This window comes from Saccopteryx bilineata, chromosome 2 (assembly GCF_036850765.1).
Source record: "Saccopteryx bilineata isolate mSacBil1 chromosome 2, mSacBil1_pri_phased_curated, whole genome shotgun sequence".
Classification (NCBI taxonomy): Eukaryota; Metazoa; Chordata; class Mammalia; order Chiroptera; family Emballonuridae; genus Saccopteryx; species Saccopteryx bilineata.
In genome coordinates, this window is record NC_089491.1 from 34,111,392 (window position 1) to 34,138,328 (window position 26,937).

Consider the following 26,937-nt stretch of genomic DNA (forward strand, 5'->3'; position numbering starts at 1 on the left):
CAGAGCCGGACTGACACTCGGCAGGGCCCTTGCGCGCCTTCGTGGTGTTGCAGATACGGGGGCAGCACCAGAAGCGCCTGGCAGGAGAAGGCCTTTTATTATGAGCAGCTCTGATGACTGAATGACAGATGAGCACTAAGGAGGTGTTTCTTTACCGCGCTCCCTGTTTAGCGTCACCTCTCCTCCTTCTTCCCGGCAGATCTGGGCACGTGAGCGTGGCGCACCTCCTTTTGGATCACGGGGCTGATGTCAATGCCCAGAACCGGCTGGGGGCCAGCGTGCTCACGGTGGCCTCTCGGGGGGGCCACCTGGGTGTGGTGAAGCTGCTCCTGGAGGCTGGCGCCTTCGTGGACCACCATAACCCCTCAGACGAGCAGCCAGGGGCAACGGACAGCACGGGTGAGCTGCTGGACGTCACGGCCCTGATGGCTGCCGTCCAGCACGGGCACGAGGCCGTGGTGCGTCTGCTGCTGGAGTGGGGCGCAGACCCCAACCACGCGGCCCAGACTGTGGGCTGGAGTCCGCTGATGCTGGCAGCGCTCATCGGAAGGCTTGGCGTGGCCCAGCAGCTGATGGAGAAAGGGGCCAACCCTGACCACCTCAGCGTGCTGGAGAAGACTGCTTTCGAGGTCGCGCTTGACCGCAAGCACAGGGACCTTGCAGATTTCCTGGACCCGCTGACCACCGTCAGGCCCAAGACAGGTCAGACTGCTTCTCCTCACCCCTACCCCCCACCATGGCTTCACGGAGGACCCCAAATTGTGGTTAAATGGCGCGAGCCAAGGATTGCCTCACCAAAGGGAATGCAGAAATCAGAGTCCAGCCTGCAGAGCAGGGGGATTTAGATGTGCTGTGTGTAAAATTCAGGTGGGAGTGCCTGTTACATGCACCATTCCTGGCCCATCACCGAGAGAGAGAGAGAGAGAGAGAGAGAGAGAGAGAGAGAGAGATAAATTTGTTAGCGCTGGGAAGAGCCCGAAATCTACATAGCAAGGCCCCACCTCCCTAACTAGGTGACTGCTGTAGGTGGTTCTGGGGTCCTTTAAAACAGGACCGGCAAACATTTTCTCTAAAGGACCAGATAATAAACATTTTAGACCTTGTGGGCCAAATGGTCTCTGTTGTAACCACTCAATTCTGCTAGTAAGGAAGCAGCTGTAGTGATATGTAAGGGTGGGTGTGGCTATGTTCCAATAAAACGGTGATTACAAGGACAGGCAGCAGGTCAGATTTGGCCCATGGACTATAGTTTGTCAATCCTGCTCTAGAACAGTGTGTTTGGCCTCATCTGTAATCAATCCCCAAAGACTAATTCACATAAAATTTAGCCCACTTTTGAGGTTTTTCAACACCCAGGAATGTGTCCTGTTTCTATCTTTTTTTTTTTTTGCCACCTTTCTGGCATTTATAGGGCTGTTTGAGCCATCCCTAGCAAATCTGCCACAAAGCACATTGCATTTCAAAACTTCTAGTTCGTCATGTGCAGTAGGACCATAAGATGCAATGTCACACGCAGCCTCAGGACCCTCTTTTCTGTGGTGGGTCTGATTTCGGTGACAGGCAGCCCAGGCTGTAATGATGGGCTGTGTGTGTAAGCTCTAGGACTGAAGGTGAAAATCTGAAGGAAAGGCTAGCCAAGGGACCTTGGACAGGTTGCCTGAATTCACCAAGCTTCTGTTTTGTTGTCCGTAAATGAGGAACAAGAAACTGCTTCACAGGACCGCTGTGAGGATGAGGTGAGGTCACCTGGCCCAGAGGGAGTGCTTGAGCGGTTTTGGCCGCTGCCCTTATCCCTGTTACTGTTACTCTTCTATTTGACACGAATGGGTCATGGCTATGAGGACAGACTTCCCCGTCGAGCAGACCTGGGTTTGAGACTAGTTCTTCACCTTGTGGCTGGGTGGCCTTGGGCATGTTTATTGTCCCATCAAGACTTCAGGGTCCTCTTTCACAAAACAGTCATAATAAATGCACTTAACCTTGTAAGGTCCGGTGAGCAATAGTAAGATTGTGCCTGTATAATGTGTATCTGGTGTCTGGCACATAGCTAGCACTCAGTAAATGGAAGCTATTATAAGAAGAGGTCTCTATTGACCATTCGTTCATTTAGTTATTCCACAGATGTGGATCGAGTGCCTGCAACGCCTCCCTCGTGCACTGCCCTCCGTGCGTGGGATATGTCAGTGAGCAAATCCGATCCAGTCCCTGCCCCTAGAACCTTGGCAGTAAACAGGAAATAGCCTCTTAAATAAAATGAGTTACTTAGCACCGGTAGGTGGGAAGTGCCCTGGGCGGCTGGGTGGAGGATTTGGAGTGGCAGAGGGGCTGAGGCAGGCTGGAGGTCAAGCAGCTTCCTTGAAGAGGTCAGATCTAAGCTGCCTCTCAGGAGCTGAGGGAGTGTGCCATGCGGGCTCCCAGGAAAGTGTTCAGGTAGGACAGCAGCGAGGACCAAGCTGTGTTATTAATAATGACAGGCTATTAAGTAAATAATAATAGTCACTATCTCTTTTTTTTTTTTTTTGCATTTTTCCGAAGCTGGAAACGGGGAGGCAGTCAGACAGACTCCCTCATGCACCCGACCGGGATCCACCGGGCATGCCCACCAGGGGGCGATGCCCTGCCCCTCTGGGGCATCACTCTGTTGCATCCAGAGCCATTCTAGTGCCTGAGGCAGAGGCCACAGAGCCATCCTCAGCACCCGGGCCATCTCTGCTCCAATGGAGCCCTGGCTGCGGGAGGGAAAGAGAGAGACAGAGAGAAAGGAGAGGGGGAGGGGTGGAGAAGCAGATGTGCGCTTCTCCTGTGTGCCCTGGCTGGGAATCGAACCCGGGGCTCCTGCATGTCAGGCTGACGCTCTACCACTGAGCCAACTGGCCAGGGCCAAGCCACTACCTCTTTTTTTGTAAGATGCCAGGAAATTCACTCCACCTAGGTCTCTCCCTCTAATTAGCTGTAACAGGCTACACAGAAAGTTGGAACTGTCATTGTGACACCCTCTCTACCCCCCCTGTGGTTGCTTCTTGGGCTTGGAAAGGGCCCCCAGAGTGCTCTGATATCAGTGCAAAAACTGGAGCCCAGATCGAGGAAGAGACCAGCTCAGAGTCACTTGACATCAGAGGCACAGCTGCCCCAGCCTCCTGGGGTCGGGCTAGACTGCCAGTGGGTCATTTGTACCAGATGGTTGCTTAGCAACCCACACTAAGCCTAGGTGACATGCTTTTTTCTGTCAAAGGGTCTTGGCATGAGAGGGCTCCAGCCCACAGCAAATTATATTCTGAAACACTTAAAGGAACATGACATATTTATTAAAACTAAGATGTAGCCTGACCAGGTGGTGGTGCAGTGGATAGAGCGTCAGACTGGGATACAGAGGACCCAGGTTTGAGACCCCAAGGTCGCCAGCTTGAGCGCAGGCTCATCTGGCTTGAGCAAAAAGCTCACCAGCTTAGACTCAAGGTCGCTGGCTCAAGCGAGGGGTTACTTGGTTAGCTGAAGGCCCACGGTCAAGGCACATATGAGAAAGCAATCAATGAACAACTAAGGTGTCACAATGTGCAACAAAATAATGATTGATGCTTCTCATCTCTCTCCGTTCCTGTCTGTCTGTCCCTATCTATACCTCTCTCTGACTCTCTCTGTCCCTGTAAAAAAATAAAAAAAGATGCAGATTGGTTTCATAATAGTATTTTATAGACAAAATCAGACACTTGGTTCTGTGTCTGTACTTCCTTTAATAATCCCAGACTTAAGTAGTTACCCTTCTGGAATGGGTGCTGGTGACTAGTAAAGATGACAAAAATTACTCTTTGAGTAGGACCTAAGCATTTTTGAAGCATTTTCCATCTGTTTTATTGATCTCTGTAACCACCACGTAGCCCCCACATTAACATGTTATCCCCACTTTAGCAATGAGGAGAGACATTACTCTAGAAACATATACTTATTCTGGCATTCTGACTCGAGACTCAGTTCTCCCTGTGTGGTGTTGCCACTTCCTCCCCACTGCCCTGGGGGCTGATCTGGACCAGAGATGTGGCCCAGAGATGCAGATTTCCTCCTGCAGCTGCTCCATACCGGAAGCTAGGCAGAGGCAGCAGGAAGTCCCGCCTTTTACCACCAACGATGGGACTGGTCATGACAGTGTCTGCTCTCTGACAGGAGCAGGGTCCCCATTAGTCACGCTGAGAGGAAGGTGACAGATAAGCAGATGAGGGAGGGGCTGGCATTGGGTGGGTACAGCGAGGCCCAGCTTTGGGGGTCAGCAGCGGGATCAGGGAGGGGCCCTGCATCAGCCAAACAGCCGGGCTGCGGGGACCAGCATGAGCACGTCAGGTGGACAGTCGCCCGCGGGGAGTTGTGTCTGCAGGTCTGGGGGCAGGGATGACCTTCACAATCATATGGAGATTGCCTCTTATTTGGGAAGTAACCAAAAATTAATATTGTCTCTTCTGGTGGCCACGTCCGTGACCTTCCCCTGGGCTTAGCTGCTTAGCGTCTCGGGGGCCTCAGCTCTGGAATTATCTCACCGTTGTCCATTTTGGTTTAAGACAAAAGAATCATTGTTTCTTTTTAAAATTTTCATAGGAATTGAGATTTTCTCCCAAGACTCTGTTTTTCTGTCAGATCTGAGACAGGCCATCCCAAAGTTTGGAATGCCTAAAAACTTTATGGGTGCGGGGTCAGGAAATAGGCTGCTGCTCATTCATGCCGTTTTGGCCAAACAACCTCTCAAGATCTGTCTCTGAAGCATTTTCAGACAATCTTTGATAATAACCCTTCCAGAGGGCTGCTAGATTCGTCCATTACTTAGATCTCCAACTAGATTGCTTTTGAAAAGTACATCAGTTTAAAAGCTAGGCTGTGTCATTACACCCTTGTGAATTTTCATTATATTAGACCTTTTGGTGCTTAACTTTCAAAATCTTTGTTTACCTAGATGAGGAGAAAAGGCGACCTGATATTTTCCATGCATTGAAAATGGGTAAGCACTTTATATACTTAAATATTCAGTGCCACCTCTCGCAGCCTCACGTTTGTAGTCCTCTTCAAGGCCACCCAGAGTATTTGAGAAACAAACGGGCATTCTGTTGTTTCCCGACTTCTGCAGTTTCACGCAGGAAGGTTCAGAGGCTGGTCGTTACTGTGGGGCTTTACGAGCAGATTCCAGCCTGCCCTCCCAGGCTCCTCCCCTCTCCAGACACATCCTGTGGTTAGGTCCTGGCTTTTCCCTACCTCCGAAACGCCTGGCTGCTCACCACCCACCTCAGTCTCTTTATAATGAAGGACTGTTTAGCCTAAAATTTCCTCTTCTGATTCAGACCCCCATCTTCAGAAAGCTCCCTCTGATCCTTAATCCCTAGCCAGACATGAATTCTCCTTCTGCATGGGCCTTGCCCTCCCTCCCTCCTTCCTCTGTCCTCTTAAAACACCGACACTTCTCTCATTTAGTAGAGTTTTTTTGTGTGTTGCCTTTGGCTTTCATAGACCGAGGGTTTTGAGAATGGGATTATCTCCGACTCACCTTTGGAGCCCCTGTGGCGCCCAAGAACCCAGTGCAGAGGCAGACTCAGCAAATATTTGTTAAATGAACCCACTGGATACATAAGCCTGTGGTGTCAGGCCCGTGGATCATTAGGACCCCTGCTTCTGTTTGTAGGAAACTTCCAGCTGGTCAAAGAGATTGCTGACGAAGACCCCAACCACGTGAACCTGGTCAACGGGGACGGGGCGACCCCCCTGATGCTGGCAGCCGTCACGGGGCAGCTGCCTCTGGTGCAGCTCCTGGTGGAGAGGCATGCCGAAGTGGACAAGCAGGACAGCGTGCATGGCTGGACAGCCCTCATGCAGGCCACTTACCACGGGTCGGTGCCAGCCCCGCTCCCTCAGCAGCAAGGCCGATAGGGTGCTCAGGCTGAGCTAGGCTTCCCGATGAGGCTTCCTGATCCCGAGACCCACAGATAAACCCCAGGGCCGTGAAGACATTGAGGTGTGCAAAGAAGACTAAAGAAGTGCAGGCTCGTCTTTTTCCTGTGTTCCTGCCCTTCTATGTCCAGATTTTCTGTGACTTTGTCCCAGAACTTCACCAGTGGCTCTGAAAAACCAGGAGGCAGAAACATTTTATGAAGAAAGAGAAGTTTCTGTTGGTTGATTTCCGTTGAGCAGGGTGATTGGTTCCGTTGGGGCTTTCGCATCTATGTAGAGTGGCCTCCTTACATTGTCCCTACTGCAAATGGACGTGGGTGGTTCACACCAATGGCTTCTCAGAGACATCCGATGGTGACCCTGGTTCTAACCTGAATGAATGAGTGTCAGCATGGACCCGTTCTTTGGAATTTCTTTTCCTCCATCCTGTGGCGCCCCCGGGAGGCCTGTCCCTGAGGGAAGCTGACAGAGGCGGGGGTCTGCACACAGTCATGCAGATGCTAGTGGTCTGATTATAGACCAGGGGCCCCTTCCTGGCCCTGGTTCAGGTGATCTTAGCATTCCCCTGCATCTCCTCCATGTGTTGTCTTACTTGCTGAGCCTCAGACTTCCACCTCGCACGCGGGGGTCTGTGGGAGGCTTCCACCGCGCAGGGGTCTGGTCTCCGCGGGGGGAGTAGGGCCTACATGTCGTCTCGGTGGCCAGGTGGTTTTGGGGCGGAGCCGCTGCAGGTCATTTTGTTCACTGAAGGATCACTTAGGCTTTGATTCACATCAGGTTCATGTCTGACCTGCCCAAGGGGCTGGGAGGGAGGCCCGTGGGCCGGCGTGCAGCCTCCGTGCCCGTCTGTCAAACTCAGACAGGGCGCCGTAGTGAGGACCGTGTGTTGTTGCTCAGGAGCCAAAGCCATGCATTTGCTTTCAGTGGGACTAACTCTGGCTATTTCTGTCCTCCCCAGGAATAAGGAAATTGTCAAATATCTGCTAAACCAAGGAGCTGATGTCACTCTTCGAGCCAAAAATGGGTACACGGCCTTTGACCTGGTGATGCTGCTGAGCGATCCTGGTGGGTTGTTTCAGGAGAAGGGCTGTAAACGTGCATCGCCTTTCTCAGCTGGCAGTCCAGATAAGCCCCTGTGAAGTTTATTTTTAATTTAGAAAATTAAATTTAACAGGGTGACATTGATCTATTAGGGTACATAGATTTCAGATGAACATCTCCCATATTTTCTGAACAGTCGATTATGTTGTATAAATGTATACCCATCACCCAAAGTCAGATCATTTTCTATCACCTTATATTTGTACCTCTTTTTTTTTTTTTTTGTATTTTTCTGAAGCTGGAAACGGGGAGAGACAGTCAGACAGACTCCCGCATGCACCGGACCGGGATCCACCCGGCACGCCCACCAGGGGCAACGCTCTGCCCACCAGGGGGTGATGCTCTGCCCCTCCGGGGTGTCGCTCTGCCAGACCAGAGACACTCTAGTGCCTGGGGCAGAGGCTAAGGAGCCATCCCCAGCACCCGGGCCATCTTTGCTCCAATGGAGCCTTGGCTGCGGGAGGGGAAGAGAGAGACAGAGAGGAAGGAGGGGGGGGGTGGAGAAGCAAATGGGCGCCTCTCCTATGTGCCCTGGCCGGGAATTGAACCCGGGTCCCCCGCACACCAGGCTGACGCTCTACCGCTGAGCCAACCGGCCAGGGCCTATTTGTCCCTCTTTACTCCCTCTCCAAACCCCTCCCCCCCCCTGTAACCACTGCATTCTTTCTTATCTATGGCCATGAGTCTCAGTTTTGTATCCCACCTATGTATGAAATCATACAGTTTTTAGCTTTTTCTGATTTACTTATTTTATTCAGTATAATGTTTTCAAGGTCCATCCATGTTGTTGTAAATGTCACTGTCATCATTTCTTATGGCTGAGTAGTATTCCATAGTGTGTATGTCCCACACCTTCTTTATCCAATCCTCTATCGAGGGGCACTTTGGTTGTTTCCATGTCCTGGCCACTGTGAACAATGCTGCAATGAACATGGGGGTGCATGTGTCTTTATGTACCAATGTTTTAGAGTTTTGGGGGTATATACCCAGTAGAGGGATTGCTGGGTCATATGGTAGTTCTATTTTCAGTTTTTTTAGGAACCACCATACTTTCTTCCATAATGGTTGTACTACTTTACATACCCACCAACAGTGTATGAGGGTTCCTTTTTCCCACAGCCTCTCCAATACTTGTTATTACCTGTCTTGTTGATAACAGCCAGTCTAACAGGTGTGAGGTGGTATCTCATAGCCAGTGATTTGAGCATTTCTCAAATAGCTAATGAAGATGAGCATTTTTTCATATATCTGTTGGACATTTGTATTTCTTCTTGGAAGAAGTGTCTGTTTTTGATTGGATTGCTTGTTTGTTGCTGAGCTTTGTGAGTTCTTTATATAGTTTGGATATTAACCCCTTATTGAAGCTATTGTTTGAAATATCATCTCCCATTTAGTTGGCTGTTTGTTTTGTTGTCAGTTTCTTTTGCTGTGTAGAAGCTTTTTAGTTTGATATAGTCCCATTCATTTATTTTTGCCTTCACTTCCCTTGCCTTTGGGGTCAAATTCATAAATTTTTCTCTACAGCCAAGGTCCATGAGTTTAGTACCTATGTTTCCTTCTATGTAATTTATTGTTTAAAATCTTTTACTATATTTAGGTATTTGATTCATTTTGAATTAATTTTTGTGCAGAGGGACAAACTGTAGTCGTTTCATTTTTTTGCATGTGGTTTTCCAATTTTCCCAGCACCATTTATTGAAGAGGCACCAGGTTTGTATGGAACCATAAAAAACTCCAAATAGTCAAAGCAATCCTGAGAAAAAGGAATGAAGTCAGAGTTATTACAATACCTGACTTCAAATTATACTATAGAGCCACGATAATCAAAACAGCATGGTATTGGCAGAAAAATAGACACTCAGACCAATGGAGCAGAATTGAGAGCTCAGAAATAAAACCACATATATATGGACAAATCATCTTCAACAAAGGAGCCAAAACCCCCCTGTGTTTTAAGCCCTTGCTCATTCAAGGGGGAAGCCACTGTCAAGCCGCAAGAGCTCACCACATGGCCTTAGGCAGGTTACTCCCTTCCCAGCAAGGGCTGGCTGCAACCAGCTGGTCCCTGAGGCCTCTCCCCACACCAGCCTCTGAGAGTCTCAAGGAGGGAAGGCCAGTGAGGGGTGTGTCTACCTTAGCAGTCCACACAAATCCTAGAATGGTATGTGTGCCTCACAGCCAGAAATCCTGAGTGACGCAGGAGGAAGCAGAAAGGCCCTCTGACAAGCAGAATCAGACGGAGCAAGGGCTGCTCAGTGACTCTGTGTAGGTGGAGGCTGTCTGGTCAAGGGCACTGTGCTGGAGGTCACCATCACCAGCCCCACCTTTCCTGGTTTACAGCTGGCACTGCTGTTCCCCGTGCCCCCCCCCAAGTGTGACAGGCCTTCCTTTGTGACCTGGGCCTTCCAGTTAGCCGGCTCAAGGGGCAGGGTGTCTCGGTTTATAATCCACCTGAGTTTCTGCCCAGAGAGCGGGAGGCAGAGAGGCTCCCCTGACCCACAGGCTTCGAGTCCTGGGTCAGACCCCAACCTGCTGGCCTTGGGGAGAAGACAGTCCCAAGTGGGCTTATCCTACTGCACCCAGAGAGCGGGAGGCAGAGAGGCTCCCTGACCCCCAGGCTTTGAGTCCTGGGCCAGACCCCAAGCTGCTGGACTTGGGGAGAGGACAGTCCCAAGTGGGCTTACTCCTACTGCGCCCAGAGAGCGGGAGGCAGAGAGGCTCCCTGACCCACAGGCTTTGAGTCCTGGGCCAGACCCCAAGCTGCTGGCCTTGGGGAGAGGACAGTCCCAAGTGGGCTTACTCCTGCTGCTGCTCTTGGCTACGGGGGCGGCAAGCGGAACATCCTCATCACCAGCAGTGCCACCACCATTCTTCCCCACGCATCATACACGTGCTCGGTCCCATTTCGTCCTCCTGGAGTGGGAGGGAGGACACTACCTTGTGGAGGGCAAGTGACTGAGACCGGGGAAGTGACCCCTGGAAAGGCGGGGCCCTCTGCCCAAGTCTACTCATCTCACTCACCGGAACCAGGACCAGTCACTCGGAACCGGTCTGTGCATCCCGAGGCCGCGTGGTGCAGGCCTCTACGTCGCCTCTCTCACTCCCACCCACTTCCCCCTCCCTTTCCCGATAAAGCAGTCTTTCCCTAGTGGATTGTATTTTTCCCCAGTGGGATTTTTTTTTTTTTTTCATTTTTCTGAAGCTGGAAACAGGGAGAGACAGTCAGACAGACTCCCGCATGCGCCCGACCGGGATCCACCCGGCACGCCCACCATGGGGCGATGCTCTGCCCACCAGGGGTGACGCTCTGCCCACCAGGGGACGATGCTCTGCCCATCCTGGGCGTCGCCATGTTGCGACCAGAGCCACTCTAGCGCCTGAGGCAGAGGCCACAGAGCCATGCCCAGCGCCCAGGCCATCTTTGCTCCAATGGAACCTTGGCTGCAGGAGGGGAAGAGAGAGACAGAGAGGAAAGCGCGGCGGAGGGGTGGAGAAGCAAATGGGCACTTCTCCTGTGTGCCCTGGCCGGCAATCGAACCCGGGTCCCCCGCACGCTAGGCCGACGCTCTACCGCTGAGCCAACCGGCCAGGGCTCCCCGGTGGGATTTTTAAATGAAGTTTTTGCCTGAAATTTTCAAAGAAACGCATGTTTATTGTTGAGTACTTGGAGAGAGAGAAAAAAAGAAACAGTCGAGAGAAGTACTATTAGTAGTTTGTAGTAGTTTCTTCTTGTTCGTTAATTTTTTAAAGAAAATATTGAGTTGATAATAACTAATAATACTTAACATTTCTTATGTATATACTTATTGTATGTCAAGAATTTCCTCAAATCCTTCCGACTTCTTTATGTGGGGAAGCACTGCAGTCACCCCTTTGACACAGGCACAGAGAGGTTTCTTAATTTACCTGTGCTTACACAGCCAGAGAGGGACAGAGGCAGGATTTGGACCCCTGCCATCTGGCTGCAGAGCCTGTGTTTTAAACACAGGACACCTCGCTTTCCTCTGGGAAGGGCGCTTCTGTTTCTCCTTTCTGGTTAAGTGGGCTCTGGGCTGCTGGCCTTTTTGTCATCTTGGCACCTGGACCCTGGAATAACACAAACTCTGGAGCCGCGGTGCTGAGTTCTGGGCTGACGGGTGGTCTTGGGCCCAGTCTCCATAGCCCGCCAGACTTATTTGCAGGTAAAACACTACCTTTTGTGCCCGTAGACACGGAACTTGTGCGACTGCTGGCATCTGTCTGCATGCAGGTGAATAAAGACAAAGGCCGGCCCAGCCACCCGCCACCCCCGCCCTGCTCGAAGGTCCGACAGCCCTGGAGTGTCCCGGTCCTGCCCGATGACAAAGGCGGGCTGAAGGTTTGCCTCTTCCTGTTTTAAAGGGCTTCAGAGAGCCAGGGCCGTGGGGTGGGGAATGCCTGCTACTTCCTGTTCGCCCCAGGCTGGGATAGGCTGGAGGGGGGCTGGCAGGGGTGGAGAGTGCGATGGGGGTGTCAGTGGGGCTGGGGGCTGGGGTGATCGTACCCACTTAGTGGCATCAGTGGCTGCTTTGCAAGAACGTGGGTCCATGTTGCCAGATCCCCCCCCCCTTTTTTTTCCAGAAGAAACTAGAAATCCAGACTTTAATGAGGAAACTCAATTTATAAGTGTAGAGAATTTTTAAAATTTCTACAGGATGTAGTACTGAGCTGGTCAAACTGCGTACCTCTGCTCCCGCCCAGGCCATCTGCCGCGGCCTCTGTCTAGTGTGGAGAACGTTTGCTGACTGCGCCGTTTGGGGATCTCACTGTGGTCCACGGGCCCCATCAGCTGTTTCCTGGAATCCAACACTGTGCTCCAGTTGTTTATTTCTAACTGCAAGCCTCGTCGTTTTCTTTGAATTTCTCATCCTCCCCATCTGCTCTACTTGTTTGAAATCAAACTTGTTTCCCCCCATCCTGTCTGAAGTTCTAGCACTTGCTCAGCTCTGCAGACTCAGCATTCCTTTCGTGCTGGCGGCTCACGCAGGGCCGTGGAGCCTTCCTCACGAGGCTGCTTGCATAGGTCTCTTTGCCCTGTCTTCACTGCCGTCTCCACAAGTCAAGTCCTCACAGCCTTCCTTTGGGCTGTGCCGCTAACCTCTTAGCTGTCACAGGGTTATGAGGACACCCTGAGAGGTGGCACCTGTCCTCTTTCTAGGTGGGGAGGCATCCGCTTCAGTAGCAGATGGCCAGGCCTTGGTATGGACACCCTGACACCTCTCACGTTGTCATTGGGGATAGTGGGGGTGGAGGAGAGGTTACGCAGTGATAGATGTTGAGGTGCGTGGTGTTGCTTCTGTGTCCTGCTCTCTGTTCTTTACTCGCCGTCAGACTCTGAGCAAGGAGCACCCCTGTCTGGGCCTCCGGTTCTCCGTCTGTGCAGTGAGGTGACTGATTAGATGTGAGGGTTCACTGCCACCTCCAGCCTCTTGGAAGTCGCTCCTGAGGTCAGGGTCAGGGAGGATTTAGAGAAGCAGGGTTTACTGGGAAAGGACGCGGTCTGTGGTCAGTTGGTAGCCCTGCCATAGGCCCGGGGGTGGGGAAGCAGGTGTGAAGTGCAGTCACTGTGCCTGGGCGGGGTGTTCTGGGTTCCTGACCTCTGCTCTGCAATCCCTCGGCAGTCCTGGTGGAGCCGAATGTCCAACCGGTTCCGGAAGCTCAAACTGATGCAGACTCTGCCCCGTGGGCTCTCCAGCAACCAGCCGCTGCCTTTCTGTGACGAGCCGGAGCCCGCGCTGGACTCCACGATGCGGGCGGCACCCCAGGACAAGACAGGCCGCTCTGCGCTCCCTGATGCAGCCCCCACAGTGAAAGACAATGGTAAGAAAAAGCTTCAGGTGTGGAAGAATTTTCTAGAATGGTCAGACCCAAATCCTCTGCCCTATGTCCTACCGCCTAGGCTGATGTCAAAGGTGAGGTGATGCTGGAATGTGACAGTGGAGCAGTGACTGGTCTGGCAAAGAAGAGACTTAGGCAGGGACACATGTGCCAACGTGCTTGAGTGGGGAGCTAGTGGCAAGAGTCCTGGGTTCCTGTCCCACACACCCTGCCGAGGGACCTGAGACCTATCTGATGCGATGGATCTCTACACTGAAAGTTTTTTTTTGGTATTTTTCTGAAGCTGGAAACGGGGAGAGACAGACAGACTCCCGCATGCGCCCGACCAGGATCCACCCAGCACGCCCACCAGGGGGCGACGCTCTACCCACCAGGGGACGATGCTCTGCCCCTCCGGGGTGTCGCTCTGCCGCAACCAGAGCCACTCTAGCGCCTGGGGCAGAGGCCAAGGAGCCATCCCCAGCGCCAGGGCCATCTTTGCTACAATGGAGCCTTGGCTGCGGGAGGGGAAGAGAGAGACAGAGAGGAAGGAGAGGGGGAAAGGTGGAGAAGCAGATGGGCGCCTCTCCTGTGTTCCCTGGCCGGGAATCGAACCCGGGACTTCTGCATGCCAGGCCGACGCTCTACCACTGAGCCAACCGGCCAGGGCCACTGAAAGTGTTTTGAAATAGAACCAGATACCTGAGGAGGAGGAAGGGTAGTGAGCTCCCCCATACTGGAGGTATTCAACAGATTGAACGACTTTGCTAGGTGCTGAAGGAGACACTCATCCTGATGGGAACTTGGTTAGATCACATCCCTCTAACCAGACCCTCCCACCCAGACTGGCTCCCGTGGCACCACTGTCTGAGACGGACTGTTGAGTTGGGTACACCGCCGTCTGGCCCAGCACGGCAGTGGTTTATGAGAAAGCTAAAAACGCGCTCTGAGCTTCATTTCTAATGCTTTCCTTCTATTCAAATATTGAATACCAATTATTATTAAATATTTAATCTCCCAGGAGAGTTGGTTTACCGGGATGAAGGCCAACGTGGTCACTCATCCTCATGCCACGAACTCGTTGATATGTGGGGGGTCATTTCAGGAAACTTCCATTTGTCTCTCAGGTCCCGGGAGCACGCGAGGAGAAAAGGAAGATGTGTTGTTGACAACCATGGTGAGTGTGGGGCTTTTCTAAAGGCATTTCAGGTCTCTACCAATCATTAGAGATTGATTTACAAGGGGGATGTGGGCGTTTTTTGTGGTGGTCACAGATGGGCTTGCTTTCAGGATGTGTAACAATAGGTACAGGTCTGGCACTGAGGAGTCGGGACAGGTGCCAGCCCGAAGCTGTGGGTAAGGCTGTGCTGGTGCTTAGTGGCCAGATGTCAGCCCTGAGCGTGTTCTCGGGGGCAGTTCTGAGGACAGGACACTGTAGGGGTCAGAGTGGACATTGGGTTATGGAGGGCTGGGCAGAGAGGACTCCCAGGAGATTTTCCAGTCTGAGAGAGGCCTCCATTCCTACTTCTAGGAATATTTCAGGATTAGGTTCAGCTGTAAGTACTAGAAAGTCTCCAAATAACAGTGGTCAAAATAAGATAACAGCTTATTGCTCTCAAGGAGGTGAAGTTCAGCACTGGTACACTGTTCCACGGTGTGGGATATAGGTTCCTTCTATCTGTGGATCTTCTCGGCGTGGCTTCGGTTACCAAGGTCACTTCTTAATCCAAGGCGGCTTCCAGAGCTCTGCGCAGTACCATCTTATTCCAGCCAGCAGGAAGGAAGAGGCAGACATGGGTACATGCCAGGGGTCTTTCAGGAATTTTCCTGGAAACTCACACATCACTTCTGTTTACATCTGATTGGCCAGAATTTAGTCACATGGCCACATCACACTGCTCAGGAGGTTGGAAAGTGAGGTCTTTTGTTCCAGGTGCTTGTGTGCCCAGCTAAGTATCAGGGGTGTCTGCTAAGGAGGATGTAGAAGATGGATGCCGGGGGCCGGCTCGCAGTCTCTCGTGGCTGAGGTTTTTAAGAGAGAGCATCCACCAGAAGATCTTAGCATAGCCCCTGGCCGCAGTGAACTGTTATCTCCTGTGTGGCCTTGGACACGTTACGTCGCCTCTCTGGGTTTCCTGTTCCTCTGCTCTGAAATGAGAGCCTCCTGGTTGCAGTGGGGCTCGTGTCCGTATAGCTCTGAGGCCCTGATCCGGAGGCCGGCCAGGAGGGGGCACTGTTGGAGAGGAGATGGGAGCGGAGGAGCTTCCCGAGAAGGCCTGAGCTGCCTCTGGACCTGCCCAGCAGGGACAGGCTCTGACCTCGATCTGCCTGCTCCCGCCCACCACGCAATAAGTGTAAACTGGTGTCTCTGCACACTGACAGTGGGCACTTCTACTACCTGACATTCGGTAATATTAAATAGCAATAATAACTTTCAATGTGATGACAGAAAGGCTGTTACTGAAATTTTGGAAGAGGCAGTAAAATATAAAGAAGAAAAATACAATCTCCCTTGGTCACTTGTATAATCATGATTGACATTTTGTGGTTCATATTGTTTGAGCATTTCCCAGTCATTTTTAGCCTCTGTGAATGTGATACAGTGCTGTATGTGTATGATAATAGCAGATACTTAACACAGCACTTACTCAGTACCCGCCGCTACTCACCGCACTTTCCATACATTCACTCATCTCCATACATTCACTCATCTCACCTCTGCGACAACCGTGCAGAGGACGCACTGTTAACTTCCCCAGGTTGTGCTGAGTCTGATGTATCAACAGTTTTTCATGACCATCTGTTTTATGTCACTGAACACTGTCTGTCCACATAGCATCTAGTGTCTGTGTGACACAACATTCCGTCATGGGCATGTGCCTGCGTCTGACCTTCGGACTGTGGGGTTTTTCTAGTTTTTTTTTTTTTTTATTTTTTATTTTTCCGAAGCTGGAAACGGGGAGGCAGTCAGACAGACTCCCGCATGCGCCCGACCGGGATCCACCAGGCATGCCCACCAGGGGGCGATGCTCTGCCCCTCTGGGGCGTCGCTCTGTTGCATCCAGAGCCATTCTAGCGCCTGAGGCAGAGGCCACAGAGCCATCCCCAGCTCCTGGGCCATCTTTGCTCCAATGGAGCCTCGCTGCGGGAGGGGAAGAGAGAGACAGAGGAAGGAGAGGGGGAGGGGTGGAGAAGCAGATGGGTACTTCTCCTGTGTGCCCTGGCTGAGAATCGAACCCGGGACTCCTGCACTCTAGGCCGACGCTCTACCACTGAGCCAACCGGCCAGGGCCAGGTTTCTAGTTTTTTTGTTGTTTTAACAACTCTGATGAATATCCTTATGCCTCAGTTTCCCCCACTAGCCTGATTAGCTCCTCAGGGTAACTGTCTACAAATGGAATACCTGGGTCAAAGGGTATGAATGTCATTGTCTTCCAGAAAGTATGCAACAGTTTAGACTCACCGGAAGGAGTGAAAATGTCCATCTGTAGTGCATTTGCAGCTGTGCATGTCCTTAGTCATCTTCCAGTACAATTCCTCATTTTCTGGATGACATTGCTGAGGTCCAGAGGGGACAGCACGTGTTCACAGACTCAGAAAAGCTCAGAACAGCCAGGGTGGGAACCCAGGATGCCCATCCCTCTGCCTTGGAGCTCTGCTGTCCCGCCTCCTCATGTCCTGTAGAGGGCAGCAGTGTGCCCGCCTGCCCCTTGGCAGATGGAAGCTGGCCACGGAGCCCTGCTGAGGGGGCGTTTGCAGCCATCCTTGCAGAGATGCCCGCTCGGAGGCAGGTTTAGCTGTGGGATGCCCTTCCCTGCAAAGCACCATCTGGCACTAAGTTCACTGCCTTTTCTTAATTAAAGTTAGTGTGGACTGTGTGAATGCTTTTCTTTGACAGTCCACCAGTCCTCATCGTTTGGATTTCATACTGACCCCAAATCACATGTTCAAAATTTAGAATTCAGTTACAGTTAAAAATGCCAGCAGTGGGAGGTGTGGCTGGAGAGTGGGATGGCTGAGGTAGAGTGGGGGAGGGAGTGTCTGCTGGGCTCCCGGGAGCAGGCCGGGGAGCAGGCCGGTGCCTCCCAGTGCCCTCCGCCCCGCCCCTTCCTCCTGAGATCCCAGCTGTGCTCGCGCCAGTCTCCTCGCAGTTCTGCACATGTGTCCTGCTTCTCTCCAGGCCCTCCCACAGTCTGATGCTCCATCTGCAGTGTCCTTTCCCCGTCCTCACTGGGCCAGCTTGCATTGGCCTGTGGGCTCAGCTCAGGCACCCTTCCCCCAAGTTGCCCTCTCTACCAGCAGCAGGGAGGGCCTCCTTTGTGCTTTTCCAGCTCCCTGGGCCCCTCACAGCACACACGCCCAGCATCACTGACTTCTCCTCGGCTGTCCATCCCTCGGCCCCTGTTCTGATCTTGCTGCCGTGGATGGATCCAGGAGAAGCCAGAAGCTGGAGCAGAGCAGGCGTGGGTATTGCTCAGTTGCGGGGAGGAGAGCTGAGGACACCATGTGGGTTTCTGGCTGGGGTGGAGGGGTAGATGGTGCCGTCCTCTGAGGGGCAGAAAAAATCTGGAGTCTTTCTCTCAGAGCTGGGAGCCCTCCGGGGCCTTTGTCTGACTCACAGCCTGTCTTTTCCAGCTTCGAAATGGAGCCCCCTTCACCAGACTCCCGAGTGACAAGCTGAAGGCAGTCATCCCCCCTTTCTTACCCCCTTCCAGCTTTGAGCTGTGGAGCTCGGACCGGTCCCGGACATGTCACAACGGGAAGGCAGACCCCATGAAGACTGTGCGGGCCCAGAGAACCAGCAGGGGCCACCCCGTGGGAATCGGGAGCACAGATACCGTAAGTGCCCAGCCAACATGCTTTGATGCATCGCTCACTGCTCACTGGAACCGTGGTGTGTTGTAGGCAGAAGGTCCTCAGACCCACCAATCCAGAAGGGTTAAAGCTGTTTATTTGTTTAACTCAATGATCCCTTTGTCTAATGAAATCCTATAAGGAACTTACTATGTACAGGGAATACGGTGTCAGAGTGAAGGGCAGGGAAGCAGGGCCCCCTCTTCTCTGTCCTCTCTCTGGAACCCGGGAGCTCCAAGGAACCCAGTTTGGAGACCTGAGCTAGTTCAGTCTTCCCTTCAGTGCATGAGGACTGGGGCACCCGGAGAGCGGAAGTAATTTGGTGAGGATCACCCGGGTGGAGTAAGCCTGCAACCATCAGATTCTTGGCTTTTCATCAAGTTCCACACTATATTACTGCTCAGGTCCATGACCAAGAGCAAACACTAGGAGGCAGCTGTGTGCGCTGCCGGTGTTGTCTTGCATCGGGAAGAAGTGTCTCTTCTGTCCCCTGGACCACAGTGGTTTCCGTCCTTGTGGCTCTTGGTGTCTCTGTAACGTACTGTCACTTGAGGTGGGAGGTGGTCTTTGTATAGGAAGACGGTCTACACCAGGGGTCCCCAAACTTTTTACACAGGGGGCCAGTTCAGTGTCTCTCAGACAGTTGGAGGGTCACCACATACAGTGCTTCTCTCACTGACCACCAATGAAAGAGGTGCCCCTTCCAGAAGTGCAGCAGGGGGCCGGATAAATGGCCTCAGGGGGCTGCATGCGGCCCGCGGGCCATAGTTTGGGAACGCCTGGTCTACACCATGGATACAATAAAGGCGCAGACCAGGGATTTCAGGTCTGGGGTTGACTCCTGTGCATGCTGCTGCCTGCCTGCCTCCCTGGGCCACTGTAATATCAAGTCTCTACAGGGAGACCAAATGCCGGTCCCTGGAGATGCTCAGATGGGAAGGGTGGGTTTGCATTTGGTCCATGATATGGGAGGAGTTGAGTGATTCTGAAAGCAGAGTAGCCAGTGGGAATTGATGTCACAGGGGCTCAGCCTGAGCTAGTGGTCAGGTTGTCAGCAGCTAGAAGTAAACCCCCATCCCTTAGGGGACTCCTAGCAGGCTGAGCACCGGTCAGCAGAGATGCGCAGGGCGGATGCAGGCGTCAGCTGCGGTGGACCAGCCTCGGTCCAGGCCCCGCTGCTGTGACTCTGCGTGTGCAGAGGGGGGAACAGCAAACCCTGACCCTAACACCTGCCTTGTTCTCGCAGACTCCTGTCAGGCCCGTGAAATTCCCATCTCTCTCCAGAAGCCCAGCCTCTCCTGCTAATTCTGGAAACTTCAACCACTCGCCTCATTCCTCAGGTGGCTCCAGTGGGGTAGGGGGCGTGAGCAGGCATGTGGGAGGGGGCTGCATAACCATTCAGATTGGTACCCAGTCCGGGGGAGGTGGGAACACCCCTTGGGGCTGTGGGTGTGAACCTCTCCCTGGGCTTAACTCTGCAGACTGTCCCAGAAACAGCTGCCCACATCTTCTTGATGTGGCCAAGGAATTTTTTTTTTTTTTTTTTAGTGAATTCACAATTCTGAGTTTCTTCTCTGCATTTTCTTGGGGTCAGGAGTGGAGACAGTAGATATAAAGTCTATAATGCTTTATTTTCTTAGAAAACTTTACAAGAAATTAGGAGAAATACATAGTATTTTCAGAATGTTTAAAATCCTTGAAGGTAAAATCTTAGCTTCTCATCTTGCCTTTTCATAGAACAGATGAGGAAACTGAAGCTCAGAGTGGGCAAGAGATTTACCCAGGGATGGACAGCAAGTCAGTGGTAGTTAGGACTCCGGCCGGAGTTCCCCACGGTTGTTCTGCCTTGCAGCATACTTTCTTGTCCTCTCCCAGGACATTCAGGATTAACCAAAGCCGGTTTTGCAGGAAGGGCACCCTGCTTTATGCCATTACATAAGGAATGCATGTGTCTTGTAGAAAAGGTTTAAGACCAGATGAACCAAAGGATAACAATAATAGGTGTAATCTCACCCACTAGAGAGCTTCATTAATGCTTTGGTATATGTCTTTGCAAAGTTCTTTTATGCATATTGCATTTCTGAAAGCAGAACAATTTATAGAGCACTTAGTATGTGTCAGGCATAGTATCAAACCCTTTAAATGGTTCGCCTCCTTCAGTCCCTTGACAACCTGTAAGGGTATATGCATTTTACAGATGAGGGAATCAGGGCTCAGGAAAGTTAAATAACTCAGCCAAGGTCACACAGTTGTGAAGAGGCAGAGCCATGGCCTGAGCCCAGCAGGCTGACTTGAGTATAGACTGCTCTGCAACCTTTTCCCTCTTTGCACACATTGCACACCTTTTTATGTCCATACACCTGTATCTACGGCATCTTTTTAACAACCAGAGAGCAGTCCAGTCATACGGGCATTAGCTTTTATATAACCAGTTCCCTCCTGTTGAACATTGAGGCCGTTCTAGATTTTTGCTCTTGTAGATAATAATCACACTAAGTTATGCCTTTATACCTCCATATCTGCGTACTCGGTCAGTGGTTTGCTTAATATAAGTTCCCTGGAACCAGGTTGGTGGGGTCTGTGGGTTTGCCTACTTTCAAGGCTTTTGATACATTTTTGCCTTCCAGAATGGCTGTGTTCATACATGTAAAACGTTGACCGCAGTGCTCAGCACCTAGTAAAAGCCCTGTAAATGTTAGCGATCAGTGTTCTCCCTCTGGCACCCTCCCTAGCCCTGGGTATTATAGCTCTTCTTTTTTCTTTCAAAATAATTCAAGGCTGCTAGTAGATTTGGGGAAACTGGGAGAGGGAGTGTGGCACTCGGGGCTCAATCGGAGAAGCTGACCTCTCCGACTCGGATTCAGGGTGGGCGGGCGGGTAGGCGCCTGCCTGCTGGAGGCCGGCCGAGCGGGCTGTGCGGCTGGGCAAAGCGAGGACAAGCCGACCTTGCCAGCACGGCGTCTTTCCCCACCTCTTACCGGATGCCTTCCTCCTATGATGGCTGCTGCAGCCCAGCCACCCTCGGTTCTCAGGCAGAGTCCTCTCGGGGTCAGCGCTGGCCCAGCATCACCTGGGGAGGGGTCCTGGGGACTGTGGTGCTGGCTCATCCGAGCCAGCATGGGAAGCCCATCACACCTGTGCTGCAGTCCTCTGGCCCCGGGGCAGTCATTCTCGTTCCTCTCTCCGCAGGTGGCAGTGTAGACAGTGTCCTGTCCCAGATCGCTGCCCAGAGGAAAAAGAGAGCTGGCCTATCTGAGCAGAAGCCCCACCATCGGTCAAGTCCCGTTGGGCCAGCACTTGGGTCCAGCCCATCTGAGCACCTGGCCTCCCCTGCTGGTGGCGGCGGTCCTGGTGGCAAGGTGCTTGTTCTGTTTCTGTCTCTTTCTGCTACACTCATAGATTCTGTCCTAACACGGCCCACATGCCGGGGAACGTGGGCGGGGCCACAGTCCTGGGAAAGGGATATAGACAGGCCCTTCCCAGCAGCCGCTCCTAGGTTTTCTGAGAAGGGCTGGATCATGTGGGCAGTCGCCAAGACCACACCCTGTGCCCTTGGTCCTCTGCACACACGGTCACCTCCTGCCCGATCTCCAGGGCACTGGCAGGTGCCGCATGCAGCTTCACATTGCACACATTTGTTCACTGTTTAGAACAAAATGTTCAGAGTGTGCGTTCAGGAACAGACTGCCAGGGTTCACATCTCAGCCCCACACTTGAGCACTTAGGATGGGGCCTGGCCCCTGGTAAGCCTGTGTGAGCGTCAGCTGTGTGGACATTATTAGCGCTGCCTTATTCATTCATTGTACTCGTCTTTGGAGCTTGTGTTCTGTTCCTGGACCTGCCAGCAGCGAGGATCTGGCAGAGAACTGGGGTTTCATGACCACTCTCGGGGTACCACTACACAGAAAAGCAATCTCCCCTCGGTGTGGCAGGGGCTGTTGTGGAGAAAGGAGGATGCCCTCCCAGGGTTCATAGGGTCAGTGACATCTAAATGGGGACCTGAAGGTTGAGGAGCCAGATGGAAGGAGCAGCGAGTAAGAGTGTTCGGGGCAAGAGATAGCATTTGCAGCACTCCAGAGGCCGGAGCATGGCAGAGGGGAGGAGCTGAAGGACGGTGGGTGGGCAGGACAGAGCCACGGCCTCACCTCCCTGGTCTGAGACTGTTCCTTTAGTCATGCAGCCCGAGGGCCGTCACCCCACTGTTTGTATCTGTGGAGTTGGCTGTGGACGAGAAACCCTAAGTGCCTCTCTGGAATGGAAAGCCTTTTAGTGTCTTCATAGTGCCTCTTCACCTCCCGAGCCCCTCCTCCTGGGCTGATAATAGAGGGAGCCCCCAGAGGGTGAGTTCTTGATTATGAGTGTGAACTGGCCCCTCCCCCAGGTGACCCTCTCTGTGTCCCTTCCCTCAGCGATGCAGTGAAGTCCATGTCCTCCTAGGAGGAACCCAGATCCAGGCACAACCCCAGTCTTCATCATGTTCTCTAGATCTTAAGCTCTTTCCCCGAGAAAAGTTAGATCACCAGGGACCCTCGCCCTTGGACCTTTGCCCAGAAGCGCCTCCAGAGATTGATGTCTGAATGGGTGAATGAGAAGTGGTCTTTTCTTTATTTTCTGTCCAGCCACGGTTACACAACTTTTTGTTATTCAAAGTCCCTTTTGCAGTTAGACCTACATAATTAGGTTCTTTTTACAATGTAGCTCCAGTAAAAGTTTCTCTCTCCCTGCGCATTAGCATATTTCTCATTATGTTGAAAATTACTTGTGTAATAGAATCTATGTAATTACGTCCCTCTTAGAATTTGGCTCTAGGAAAGAAATGTCTTTTCTGATAGTTGGATACATTTTCTTTCCTCAAGTAGTAAGAATTATGGAATTATTTCTCTTTTTGCCTTTGCTGCTGGGAAACTCAGAGCTACTCATCAAAGTAAGTTTCCTAGTTTGGGCTTTGATATAGTTGTCCTTTGTCGCCTAAAATTTTCTGTTTCCATTTTGATGATCTTATTACATGTGTTAGATATTATTAGCTTCCTTTGATTAGTGTTGGAAATAGGTAGACATCTAAGTTATAGATTATATTAACTATTATCTCACTTGAATGCATCTATTATATATAATGTATATGTAAGTATATTCTGATGAAAGAAAATTTTGTCAAAAGATGCATTCAGGAAGCAGTAAACGGGAAATGATTCAGTTCAGTGATGGCCTGATATTCTTAACATAATAATATGCTGTAACCTTCAGGTTTCTGGGCTCCACCCAACATGACTGAATGAAACTCCCAAGATGGTCTGGGACTATTTTTCCCCCAGAGAGTGTTACAGCCAGCCCAGCTCAGGGCTCTTAGAAACCACTACCCTAAATCAAAGGACAACAAGAATGGGCTTTCTGTCAATGGCTCCAGCAGCAAAATGGAGACATGAAGTGCTTTTCAAAGACTCCCTGAGGAAGAATTAGAAATTAGTATTCAAAATATGAGCCTCCTGAATCTGGTTTTTGTACTTTGCTTAAAACAAGTTCAGCTATACTAGTGGAACATTCACAGGGCAGGGCTTCTAGCATGTTTGTGAATCAGCATGAAGTGAGCCTTAGGAGGCACAGAATGGAGAGGGCAGAGCATTTTTCCACACTGCCAAGATATCTGAAAGCCTACAGGCCTCCTGGGTATGTCAGCTCTCTGTTCCCACCCTAAAGCTTGGTGGTTTAAAACGAAAAGCATTTCTTTAGCTCATGAATCTGTGGGTCAACAATGTAGTCTGGACTATCTAGGCAGTTCTTCTAGTCTGAGGGGATCACTTGCATGCCTGGCTCTTGGCTGGGATGACCAGGATCATTGGACCATGAGTGTCCACAAGCTTGGGCATGTCCTCATGGCAGTGGCTGAAGCCACAAGTTGAAAAACTATCTAGTTGTTTAAGCCAACCAGCATACCCAGTGCAGGAGAGCACGCAGAGTTACGTAGCCGAGGCTATGGAACCCAGGGGGAGTGGGAATGAGGCCATTGGCACAGTCTTCCACATTGAGGACATAGAAAATAGTTCAGATATTTCAGAGAACCCCAAATCTTTTTAAGATTTTTATTTATTAATTTTAGAGAGAGGAGAGAGAGAGAAAGGAAGGGGGAAGAGCGAGAAGCATCAGCTCACTGTAGTTGCTTCTCATACGTGCCTTGACCGAGCAAGCGTAGGGTCTCAGACCAGCAACCTCAACATTCCAGATTGATGCTTTATCCACTGCACCCCAACAGGTCAGGCCAGAGCACCCCAAATCTTATTTTGTGTGTTTGCTTTGGTTGTGGTAGATCTGTTTTATAGGAATAGAGTAATTATCTCCTGCTTAGTACAAACCTTTATTTTTGAATGTCTTGATAGAAAAAGACGAGGGAAGACTTTATTAGTAATATAGGCAGCTAATTAACACAGTCCTTTACAACCTAAGAAAGGGACTTATTTTTCCATTCTGGGATGTAGTTAGTTAGAAGGGGTTTAACAGAAGCGCGCCCATGTCCAGGCATAAAATCCTAGTTTCTACTGTCACACCTTTAAGATGTTCAATTTTTGGCAAAAATGACAAGATGTAGCCCTGTCCAGGTAGTTCAGTGGATGGGAGTGTTGCCCTGCTACACCAAGGTTACTGTTCTATACCTGGTCTGGGCACACGAAAAAGTCAACCAGTGAACGCATGAGTGGGTGGAGTAACAAATCAATGTCTCGCTCCTCCTCTAAAACGCAATTAAATAATAATAAATTTTTAAAAATTAGATAAATGAAAAGGCAAGAAGAGCTACACACTCTCAAGAAACAAAGTAATCATCAGCAGACTTTTATTTACATATGATTCAGGTGTTGGAATTATCTGACAGGGAATCGAACCCTCAGCCTTGGCATATTGGGAGACACTGTAACCACCGGAGCTATCCGACCAGAATTCTGACAGAGAATTGTTGAAAACTACCATTAATATATAAAAGGCTGTAATGGGAAATTTGAACAACATGCCAAATCATATGAGTATTTCAGCAGAGAGATGGAAACTGTAAGAAAGTCAGGCGAAAATGCTCGCATCAAAGATATTAAAAAGAGCTGAGGAATGCCTTTGATGGGCTCCTCAGTCCACTTGATGCAGGCAAAGAGAGAACCAGTGAACTCAAATGCCAGTGGTGCAGCCACCTCGGAAAAGTTTGGCCGTTTCTTATAAAACTAAATATATACTTCACATATGAGGTGGCTCTCTCACTCCTAGGTATTTACTCAAGTGATTTTTTTAAAGGACTGTTTGTATAAAAATCTGTTGGTGAATGTTTATAGTAGTTTTTTTCATAATCACCCCAAAATGGAAACATTATCAATATGTGAATGAATAAACTAACGGTGGGACATCCATGCGTGAAATACTCCTCAGCAGTGGAAAGGAACACAGTATTGATAACATGCAATAACATGAATGGATTTTAAAAGGCATTTTGTGGAACCAGCTGAAAAAGTCTACATATTGTGCCATTTCAGTTACCATATATGACATTCTGGAAAAGATAAAACTATAGGGATGTAAACAGGTTATTTTCATGGGCCGGGATGTAGGAGGGATTGACTAGACAGGGACAGCACAGGAAATTTGGGGGATGATGAAAACCTGTTCTGTATGGTTCTTTGTTGGTGGGTACACAACTCTGTGCATTTGAGAAAACTCAACTGTATACAACAGAGATCTGTTTTATAGGAATATACTAATTATCTCCTGCTTAATCCAAAAAAAGAAGTGAATGTGGCCATGTGTGTATATATGGGCTAGTATAATTCATGTAGTTTTGCCATGTGTGTATATATGGGCAGTATAATTCATGTAGTTTCATGTTCTGTCTACTGAGAGGACCTAGAAGCAGTGATGTTCCAGTAGCAGTGAACAATCTAGTACCCAGATTTTGGTTTCTAAATACCATTTTTTAACAAAAAGGACCAGGGCCCTGGAGAAGTGGTTTATTCCATTAGCAGGTTAGTGAAAATACAGGATGAACCTGAAGTATTTTATGGTGTCAGAAAGTAAAGAAAATGTTTTTAAAATGAGAGAAAAAAAAAAAGGTGGCCTTGTCAAAAGGACACAGGAGCCAACTTGAAAATCTCAGTGGCCAAAGCTTGAACATTTGAGTAACTGTAACTATAAATAATGACAGTATTGGATTACAGCCCAGAGAATAAATAAATAAATAAATATACTTGAACCCATACTGATATGAATAAAGAACTGAATACATGGGTGAGAAGGAACAGCTGTTATTTACAGAAAAATTCCAAATAATAAATGTGGAAAGAATAAGGAAAACAGCACATCACCGTTAGAACATCACATTAGTAATTGCTCCATATAAGATCCACCAAGAGCCTGACCAGGCGGTGGTGCAGTGAATAGAGAGTTGGACTGGGATGTGGAGGACCCAGGTTCAAAACCCTGAGGTCACTAGCTTGAGCACAGGCTCATCTGGTTTGAGCAAAGCTCAACAACTTGAGCCCCAGGTCGCTGGCTTGAGCAAGGGGTCACTCAGTCTGCTGTAGCCCCCCAGTGAAGGCACATATGAGAAAGCAATCAATGAATAACTAAGGTGCCGCAACAAAGAATTGATGCTTCTCGTCTCTCTCCTTTCCTGTCTATCCCTATCTGTCTGTCTCTCTGTCTCTGTCACAAAGAAAAAAAATCCACCAAGAAAATGCTAAAATTAGTGGGTTAAATTTTAAGGAAAAACAAGATATTTAGCTCAAAACATCTTTCCCCAAATATTTTCTTATCATAAAGGGAGCAATAGTAACGTCACAATGGAGAAACCCAACCTTAACTAGGTGATGGAGGTTAAGATCATGAGTAACAGAAGCTGATGCTTTGGGCCTCCTGGTCTGATGTGCTAGGAATGGCACATCAGCTCTAATTAAGAGAAAACATAAGAAAAGCCCAAGGTGGGGGACAGTCTACAAATATTGGGCCAGGACTCTTCAAAAGTGTCAAGGTCATGAAAGACAAGGCAAAACTGAGGAGCTGTCTGTCACAGACGGAAGGAGACAAAGATGTGACAAGCCAGTGCCAAGTGGGGACTTGGACGGACCCTGGGTCAGAGTAAGGGTGTCAGTGGGACAACCTGTGAAATCTGAGTTAAGTCTGTAGTCGAGCTGACAGTGAGTCCCAATGTTAATTTCTTGGTTTTGACCATTGTACTGGGGTTATGTGAGGTGTTAATAT

The 26,937-nt window shown here is 50.3% G+C and overlaps 1 protein-coding gene across 1 annotated transcript in view; it reads left to right on the plus strand.

Annotated features, from left to right (window-relative positions):
* ANKS6 (ankyrin repeat and sterile alpha motif domain containing 6) overlaps nucleotides 1-26,937 on the plus strand; it is a 52,987-nt gene that overhangs the window by 8,591 nt on the left and 17,459 nt on the right. The window contains exons 2-11 of the mRNA XM_066256663.1: nucleotides 200-702; nucleotides 4,937-4,981; nucleotides 5,657-5,861; nucleotides 6,881-6,987; nucleotides 11,232-11,380; nucleotides 12,663-12,861; nucleotides 13,986-14,035; nucleotides 17,494-17,697; nucleotides 18,959-19,052; nucleotides 20,902-21,071. Of these exons, the coding sequence (XP_066112760.1) occupies nucleotides 200-702; nucleotides 4,937-4,981; nucleotides 5,657-5,861; nucleotides 6,881-6,987; nucleotides 11,232-11,380; nucleotides 12,663-12,861; nucleotides 13,986-14,035; nucleotides 17,494-17,697; nucleotides 18,959-19,052; nucleotides 20,902-21,071 (1,726 nt within the window). The remainder of the gene's footprint in view (nucleotides 1-199; nucleotides 703-4,936; nucleotides 4,982-5,656; nucleotides 5,862-6,880; nucleotides 6,988-11,231; nucleotides 11,381-12,662; nucleotides 12,862-13,985; nucleotides 14,036-17,493; nucleotides 17,698-18,958; nucleotides 19,053-20,901; nucleotides 21,072-26,937) is intronic.